Here is a 9612-nt window from a genome sequence, read left to right as displayed (position 1 = left end):
ATTAAGCTTAATTAGATAACAATAAGAAAGTAAAATACGTTTTCTCAAAAGCATGTATTTATTTGGGGAAGGGTATTATACTAGCCAACATACGATGAAGGTTATATACATAGCAGATAACAAAGGCAGGAGGTAAAGTCATGCAAGATGAGTGAGTGAGCAAGCAATGTATGCTGATGACCTACTGCTTTATATTTCATATCTTAGTAGAACATCATGGAACACACACTTTAATTGCTATCAGCATGGTGGATACTAATAATTTTTCCCTCTTCTTCCACAGCATATGGAAAAGTGTTTCTGGTGCGGAAGGTTTCAGGAAGAGATGCAGGGAAACTTTATGCAATGAAGGTGCTAAAGAAAGCCACTATTGTGCAAAAGAAGAAGACCACAGAACACACCAAGACAGAACGCCAAGTCCTGGAGGCAGTCCGTCAGAGCCCTTTCCTCGTCACCCTTCACTATGCCTTCCAAACCGATGCCAAGCTTCATCTCATTCTAGGTAGGATTCTGTTGTATTGTGCCTGTTGCATATGTTGAATTGTGTATCTTATGATTCGATTTGTAAGTGATGAATTTTTGATTGTGAAGGAGCAACATTACACTGTGATAAGGACTTTACTCTGTGGATGACTTAGGCTTTTTGATAACTAATGATATTGCGAGTAATGAAATGAGTCAAGAGTACAAAATATGCACATCATCTTCACAACAGATTATGTAAGTGGCGGAGAACTCTTCACACACCTCTATCAGCGGGAAAGATTTCGCGAAGAAGAGGTTCGGCTTTACATTGGAGAGATCATCCTTGCCCTTGAGCACCTGCACAAAGTGAGTACTAAGTGTCATTATGAGATAAAAAGTTCATACTATTATCTCATCTCATAATTCTGATAAGTTAAACAAGAGCTGGCCTTGGTGCTAGGTACTGTAGATTTGAAGTCAGAAAAGAAAAAGGAATTTATAATTTTGATGTTTTTTTTTTTTATTCTATTATTGTTATTATATTATCCCTATTGCTTTTTTTTTTTTTTCTTTTTTTGAATGAAGAAAAGAGAGAAATACATATACTAACTATAACTCACTTTTCAGCTGGGCATAATATACCGTGATATCAAGTTGGAAAATATCCTCCTAGACTCAGATGGGCATATAGTACTGACGGATTTCGGTCTCAGCAAAGACTTCCTTCCCCATGACACAGAGCACAGAGCTTACTCTTTCTGTGGTACGATTGAGTACATGGCACCTGAGGTGGTGCGTGGGGGCTCACATGGCCATGATCAGGTAAGGCCTTTTGTCAGAACCCAACTTGTTATTTCAGTAATTTTATTAGTTCATGGTATTGTGGGATTCCTGTATGTCTGTCGGTCTCTTGTTTGAAGAGTCATTGTCCTGCAAAGTTATTTAAAGAAATTGTTATCTTTTATATCTGTATTTGCTTATTTTATGATTTTTTACAGGCGGTAGACTGGTGGAGTGTTGGTGTATTAACGTATGAATTGTTAACGGGAGCTTCACCATTTACTGTGGAAGGAGAGAAAAATAACCAACAGGAGATTTCAAGGTATGTGGGAAAGAATTTTTCTTGCAAATGGAATATTTTGTTACACTTTACAAAGCTTTGATATATCCACACACACACTCACTCTCACTTTCACTCACTCACTGACACACACACACACACACACACACACACACACACACACACACACACACACACACACACACACACACACACACACACACACACACACACATTCTTAACCAGTTGGAGTGCTTATCATTCCTGATTAATTTGCAGTTTTTGTAAGAATATTTCTGCTCTTTCTAGACGAATCTTGAAGACCCAGCCCCCACTACCAAGTGAACTGTCGTCTGAGGTTCGTGATTTCATCTCCCGGCTTCTTGTGAAAGACCCTCGTCAACGGCTAGGAGGTGGGCCAAGGGATGCTGAAGAGCTGAAGGAACATAAATTTTTCAAGGTAAGAGAATATTTAGGACTTACAGTTGTATCTTCTATGTAGTGGTTGACATGAAACTAAATGGGCAGACTGTTGTTGTGAATTGATTATTCCTTTACTTTGTGTATTGTAATTGATAGTATTACTTTCTTTATTCGAGATATAAGAATGATAATGACATCATGAGATGCAATATCTTTTTTAAGGACTTCTAGTATTAATTCATTAGAACAATATATACTATCTTATTACTAAATTATTCTAATTCTTATAGCCTCCAGACACAATTAGTTAAGATATTTAAAATGCATTTTCTTTTGCAGACCATAAACTGGGATGACCTGGCCAAAAAGAAAGTCCCAGCTCCCTTTGTTCCTCGTATCAGCAATGAACTTGATGTTAGTAATTTCTCAGAGGAGTTTACAGCTATGGTTCCTCAAGATTCCCCTGCCATAGTTCCTCCAGATGTGGATAAAATGTTCAATGTGAGTTTTCTCTTTTAATGGGATTATAATTTCTTGACTTATAGTATATACCTGGTTAAATCTCTTGTATCTTGATAGAAAATTCTATAATCTTGATAAAAGATTCTTTTTGTACCTTTCCCTTTTTTATCTTCCCTTCATTATCTGTTTTTAATGAACTGATAATGCTTTTGAATAATATATCTTTCAAGATGTACCTTTCAAGGTGGTGGTGTTAATCTTTAAAGTACTATATTTAGATAGTTTATTTATAACATTATTTAGTTACTGATATGCTGTTATCTTTTAGTGCCCTCTTTTAATCCACATTAACAACTTGCCTTAATGTTATATTCTTTCTATTTCTATTTCTACAGGGCTACTCATATGTAGCACCTTCAGTCATCTTTACTGAAAATGTTGTTAGTGATTCTCTCTTCAAGATGTCTCCAGACAGAAGACCAGACACACATAATCTAATGGCTTGTAGCTTCAAGGTAAGTTGAAACAGTTTTTCTATTTATTCTTCAGATTTATAGTGTTAGCAAAATAATTCTTTACTGTATTGTTTGATATACTTTTCCTAAGATTTTTATTAATTTCATGAAATTATTCTAATATTTTCATTCCTTCTGTTTCAGGATTCTGCATTTTTCCAGCATTATGAATTAGATCTACGAGAAGGCATACTAGGTGATGGTAGTTTTAGTGTGTGTCGTAGATGTATCCAAAAATCTACAGGCCGTGCCTTTGCTGTGAAAATTGTGTCGCGCAGGTTAGACTGCCAGCAGGAAATTAATTTACTACGTGCTTGTCAAGGACATTCCAATATAGTTACCTTCCATGAAGTCTTTTATGATGAAGTAAGTATTATCATTATTGTTGTTACTATTGCTGTGTTTATCTGTAGAATGATTCTGTTTGTATGTTTGATGAAGTAAAGGCACTTAGATTAACTGCCTAAAGTAAACTTCAAGATCTAATTCATATTCTTGTCTCAACAGGCGCACACATACATTGTTATGGAACTTCTTGAGGGAGGTGAACTTCTTCAGAGGATCAGAAAACACGAAAGATTCACAGAAGCACAAGCATCAGTCATCATGCAGAGTCTAGTGTCTGCTGTCCATTATATGCATACAAAAGGTGTTGTACATAGAGACCTGAAGCCAGAGGTAAGGAACATTTGTTTGTTTTAAATTCATTGTGTTTAATATGAAGAAAAAGAGGCCAGAAGCTTTGTAACTTTAATATATAAAATCATTCAATGGAGCCCTAAGCTAACTTCTACTTAATTCTAATTATGCTATCTTTTGCCCAACAGAATCTCCTTTTCAAAAGTTCCTCGGAAGACTCAGAAATCAAGGTTGTGGACTTTGGCTTTGCCCGCATGAAGCCAGAAAAAGATGGATGTATGAAGACCCCGTGTTTCACTCTTCACTACGCAGCTCCTGAAGTTTTGCGACAGGCAGTTCAGCAGGGTGCTGCGGGTTATGATGAAACTTGTGATTGGTGGAGTTTAGGTGTTATTTTGGTAAGTTTTTTTTTTTTTTTTTTTTTTTTTTTTTTTACTGTCATGATATTATATGTATAACCATATGTCTAGTTCCCTGGAGTTTAACATAGCTTTAGCATAGCAGTATTTTGAACAATCTTCTCTTATTATTTGTATAACTTGGCAAAGATTTCACTTGATTACATGTAAAAGTTTCCCTCAAATCCATCTATTTTCTTTCTTTTTTTTCTTTTTATCTAATATTCTTCCTATCTTCTTTTCAGTATACCATGTTGTCTGGTAGAGCCCCATTTCAGTCAAGAAGTAAAGACGACACCTCAGCATCTATTATTGCTCGCATAAAAGGTGGAAGTTTTGACATGTCTGGACCAGAGTGGTTAACTGTGTCAACTCAGGCAAAGAAACTTATTAAAGGTATGTAATGTATCTTGTTTTTCATAAGATTTAGATTAGATATAGAGTTTATGAAGAAAATTCAAACAGATATTTTTACAGTTTTATTTTAAATACTAATGGTGTATAATCCTTTAGAAAAGCCTTTAGAAATAGCATGTTTGGAAGAGAAGTTCTATGTATGTATTACTAAATTTTCTATTTCCCCAGGATTGTTGACGGTAGATGCCTCAAAACGTCTGACCATCAATGAACTGTTGCAAGACGAGTGGTTACAAGGTGGCCCGCCTTCTGTGTTCTCGGCCACGCCACTCATGACCCCTACCATTCTCAGTGCAAGGCCGACCCTCAAAGGACCTGTGTCAGCGGAGGCAGGGGTCAAACAAACCTTTCATGCATTCCATATGGCCACCAGAGAAGGCTTTCGTTTGTTAGTAAGTATTCTGGATAAGAATTCTTTATAGGAAGAGTTATTGGAATCTGACATAGATCATATAATTAATTTAGTTTGGAGACTAGATACTTCAAGTTCCTAAGAAATTACCCATAAACTAAATTCTTTTTTCTCTCTTTTTCAAGGATGTCAGCAATGCACGATTGGCCCAGCGCCGGAAAAACAAAAAGTCATCTACTGACGCCCGGAGCCATTCTTCTACCTCATCCCTCTCCTCTACCTCATCAGCGTCTTCCCTCACTTCTACTCGTACACCTAGTAAATCAGACCGTTGTAGTTCCTCACTAGGTGCGACTCCAAAGAAGGAGGAGAGCATATTTGACTTTGGGGAAGCAAGAGTCAAGGCATATTTGTCAAGCATAGAGTCACCATCGGAACCTACCTTCCCTGCCACGCCCAGCATAGCTCTTACGTTGCCAAGCCCACGGTTAAAAGGCAGTTCGAAAGGTAGTTCCCTTGGTTCGTTTGACTTATCAAGAGGAGACAAATCAAGTGAACCACAGTCAAAATCAGAAACTTCCATAGGTCCGTCTCCGGAAGTCTGCTCCCCTAACAGTATGGTGTCTTATAGGAAGGAAGAACAGTGCCTTGCATCTCAAAAACAGTGTGATGTCAGTGAGACCCGGAGAGAAGATGTCTCAAGGACCAAGTGTCCTGGAAATACACTCAAGCCCTCCCTGTGCCTAGGTGGCGAGTTCTCTGGCCCACAGACTCGATCACGGAAAAGAAAGCTAGAAAAAATCTGTGATGCTGAAGTGACTGTAGTTAAACACGTGTTCAAAGGTAGAAACACTCGTAGTAAGAGATTTGATACTATAGTAATAGATGATTGATGAGTGAGAGAGTTTTAAGGCATTACAAGACACTTTCCAGATTTTCAGTGAGTATTTTATCTCCCATAGCTTAAAGCTCAGAGATTGCTTTATTATATAACTAAATGTAAATTATATATCTGATCTGATGTGTACATACAGATTACAATAATATTATAACATTTATGCTCTGAAGTCTGTGTTATGTAGGAGTTTACATGTGCAATCAGAAAAAAATCCAAAAATAAAATGCACTTCACAACAGCATTCTCATTGACCTGAGCATGGCCCCTTTGTAAAGAAGATACAAGAAAGAAAATCCTTAGGGAACTCAAAGCAATTTCCTTAAAAAGTCCTTCACTTCCTAAACATTATACAGTGAATATCATTATATCATTAATGCAAAAGAGTTTGAAAAGAAAACATTAACCGATAGATATAACAACAAAAAAGTAGACAATCCTAGCAGTTGATCACATCTCCCAAAAGTACGCCCCAAAAGAGAACTGACATATCAAATAAACTGTCTCATATTTCTTCATTATTAAAAAAAGAAAGAGATTGAAAGGACAATAAAGGAAATATATATGTAGCAATAATGCTCAAAGATTTTAATGATTACCTCAGTTAATGCAGTGGACAAGATATATATTTACCTGATATTTACCAATGGTTGCCCACTATTTTGAGCATTTTAAGGTCATGAATACTTTGCACCAACTAATCATGCATCAACTAATTATGGTTCTCTATAATCAGAACAAACAGTAGTTCAGCATTGCATAGTTTTCCTATAGTATCATTAAAACTATCCCTCTGATTTTTTGTGATGCTAGTAATACATCTGGCTGAGTGGAAAATCCACCACATTAATTTAAAATCATAATTTAGCTATTACTTGGAGGCAAATTAATGAATAGTACTGTTTTACTAAGTCCTGCCTAAATTACCGTTTAATGTTCCTTTGACAATGTTACTCACATCTTTGCCTCATAGTTTTATATTTGTAAGCAGTAAAAACTTTCAAAAAGGAGGTACATTCGTCTTCTTTATGGTTTGCGAAGTTCTAGCTTCGCCCGGGCCTTCTAGATATGGCCTGGCCTGTGTCAGCTTTTTTACGGCTGTCTCATTGAGTTGTCTGACACTCGGTGCTTACCGTGGCGGCGGGATTGCCAGCAGACGCTCCTGCCGCCATGGTGTAAGCATTTCGCTTAGCCTCTTTACCAGCACGGCGGCTGTTGTGGGCGGTCCATGTCTCAGGAATTGTCTATGGTCACAATTTTCTAGGTTAGGAGGTACAGGAAGATTGATCAACTGCTGTTATTTTGTCCAAGATTAACATAGCTCAGCTTTACTCTACCTAAGCTAAATTAACCCAACATTATCCTAACTTCAAACTCAGGAACGTGCTTACTAGGAAGACTTGGCTGGACCCCCCTCCTCCCTATATATACAGAATGGTCTACAATTCATGGGTTCATATAGTCCTATTGGTCTGGGCTAAGATGGTATTATATATTCACCCTCCCCCTAGCAGCATTTTGAACGCTGTTGGTCCTAAACAAATCAAAAGTATATAATTCACTAGGCGACACTAGTGAATGTACACGTTATGCCAAAGTGACCTGTTGTTTATAATAATTAGAGATAAATATTTTCTGTGATGTAATCCGGTAAAGGTCAGATTTACATAATTTGTCTTATGTTGGGAACACTGTTAATGAGCTCATATTATGAACTGTAAAATTCAGAAGTTACCAATTCAGAAGAAGATTCGCAACTATAAGCCAGAACTGATAATGGAAAGAGCAGTCAAAATTTCTCTAACCCGGTTCTTGACCAAAGGTCAGAGAAGACCCTTATCGACTGATGGAGCACGGTTTACTGTGGCTGCCAATGGACATCCACTCTTTTCCATCTAAAGCACTGTGTTGCCAATTTTCACACACACCCAAACACACACACACATGCACACACGCACACACGCACACGCACACGCACACGCACACGCACACGCACACGCACACGCACACGCACACGCACACGCACACGCACACGCACACACATATATTCATATGTATATATATATGTGTGTGTTTATTTGTTAGTTTGTTTGACAGCTGGTATGTATGTGAATGTATGTATGTATCTAATGTATGTATGTTTGTATACATGTATGTATGTATGTATGTATGTATGTATGTATGTATGTATGTATGTATGTAAGTATGTGTGTACCCATGCATATGCATTTACATGCATATGCATCTAAGGGATAAAAATGTCCCACCCAAGGGACATTGTGAACCATTCCATTTTATTTTTCAGTCAAAATTGGGCATGATGGAGAAAATTATATCATTAAATATCTTAAGCCAAATATTTAAATTTCATTTTTGTATACCCTGGTATTACATGCAGTCCTGTCTGCCGTTTGGGAGACTGGTACCATTCCTCCTGACTGGAAATGGGGCTTGGTCCTCCCTATCTGGAAAGGGAAAGGGGACCAAAGGGACTGTGGCAACTACTGAGGTATTACATTGCTCATTGTACCAGGCAAGGTCCTCACTCATCTGCTTTTGGTACGACTGCGTGACCACCTATTACGAGCACAGAGACCTGAGCAGTCTGGTTTTACACCCAAGAAGTCAACTATAGACCGTGTCTTAGCACTTTGTGTCCTTGTGGAATGCCGACAAGGTATGCTTGCAGCTTATGTTGATCTCAAGAAGGCTTTCGACTCAGTGCACCGGGAGAGTCTCTGGAGCCTACTAAGTCTCCATGGGATCCCCCTGGGATTGTTGGTTTGTTGTCTGGCCTGTATACAGATACCGAGAGTGCTCTCAAGTATGGGGAGGGCATCTCTGCCTTTTTACCAGTGTCTGCCAGGGTGAGACAGAGATGTGTCCGGGCCCCAACTCAGACACATCTCTGGACTGGATACTTGACCGTGCCATGCACTGTAGTTCCTGTGGGGCATCAATTGGTAATTTTAAGGTCACAGACCTTGACTTTGCCAATGATGCAGTGATTCTAGCAGAGACATTGGAGGTCCTGGAAGTAGCTCTTGAGGAGCTCCATGAGGAGGCGAAGCTGTTGGGACTCTCGGTCAACTGGACCAAGACCAAGGTTCAGGAATTTGGGGACTTATCTGGCCTGTATCTGTATACAGGCCAGACAGCAAACCAACAATCCCAGGGGGATCCCATGGAGACTTAGTAGGCTCCAGAGACTCACCCGGTGCACTGAGTCGAAAGCTTTCTTGAGATAAGCTGCAAGCATACCTTGTCAGTCTGTGATTGCCCGTGGTGAGAACATTGAGGTCTTGGATAGCTTCACTTATCTTGGTAGTGTAGTGCAGAGCGACAGAGGTTCCGACTTGGAAGTCACTCGACGACTCGGACTGGCCTACGGCGTTAGGGACTCACTCAATAGGAGTATTTGGCGCTGTCGGTATTTGACTAGGAGAACTAAGATCAGGCTCTTCAGAGCACTGGTGATCCCGGTCTTACTCTATGGGTGTGAGACCTGGACACTGAACAGTGCTCTGAAGGCCTGTCTTGACTCCTTTGGTACTAAGTGTCTTAGCAGAATCATGGGGTATACCTGGAGGGACCATGCGTCCAATCAGAGGATACTCCATGAGACTGATTCAAGACCTATTACCAGTCTGATACGAGAGCGCCAACTTCAGCTCTATGGGCATGTGGCTCGTTTTCCTGAGGAAGATCCATCTCATAGGGTCATCTCCGAGAAGGTTGATCCAGGCTGGAAAAGACCAAGGGGAAGGCCACGGAACTCTTGGCTGAAGCCAAGATGTGCTGGGGGTGGGAAGGAATGCTGCATGGAGGCTTGCCCGGAGGGACCCCAGGAGGTGGAGGCAAAGGTTGGGCGCAGCAAAGTGCAACCATGCGTATTCCCCCTTAGATGATGATGATACCCCAGTATTCTGATATTTCATTATTTCAAAAGACCACAAACACCATACGCAGTTTGCATACAAAGGAAA

General features: G+C 39.4%; 1 protein-coding gene across 4 annotated transcripts in view; it reads left to right on the top strand.

Moving 5' to 3' along the window:
- Positions 1 to 5865, top strand: part of LOC125039199 (ribosomal protein S6 kinase alpha-5-like) — a 92054-nt gene extending 86189 nt beyond the window's left edge. For all 4 annotated transcript variants that reach the window (XM_047632984.1, XM_047632982.1, XM_047632983.1 and 1 more), the window contains 13 exons: positions 284 to 502; positions 716 to 831; positions 1093 to 1287; positions 1464 to 1567; positions 1835 to 1985; positions 2288 to 2449; positions 2806 to 2925; positions 3070 to 3291; positions 3433 to 3603; positions 3753 to 3962; positions 4208 to 4358; positions 4548 to 4771; positions 4917 to 5865. In XM_047632984.1, the coding sequence (XP_047488940.1) occupies positions 284 to 502; positions 716 to 831; positions 1093 to 1287; positions 1464 to 1567; positions 1835 to 1985; positions 2288 to 2449; positions 2806 to 2925; positions 3070 to 3291; positions 3433 to 3603; positions 3753 to 3962; positions 4208 to 4358; positions 4548 to 4771; positions 4917 to 5624 (2753 nt within the window). In that variant the 3' untranslated portion in view covers positions 5625 to 5865. The remainder of the gene's footprint in view (positions 1 to 283; positions 503 to 715; positions 832 to 1092; positions 1288 to 1463; positions 1568 to 1834; positions 1986 to 2287; positions 2450 to 2805; positions 2926 to 3069; positions 3292 to 3432; positions 3604 to 3752; positions 3963 to 4207; positions 4359 to 4547; positions 4772 to 4916) is intronic.
- Positions 5866 to 9612: the final 3747 nt, after the last annotated feature.

Source organism: Penaeus chinensis, chromosome 26 (genome assembly GCF_019202785.1).
Source record: "Penaeus chinensis breed Huanghai No. 1 chromosome 26, ASM1920278v2, whole genome shotgun sequence".
Classification (NCBI taxonomy): Eukaryota; Metazoa; Arthropoda; class Malacostraca; order Decapoda; family Penaeidae; genus Penaeus; species Penaeus chinensis.
The sequence above is the reverse complement of the archived record's forward strand: the minus strand, read 5'-3'. Positions and strand labels throughout refer to the sequence as shown.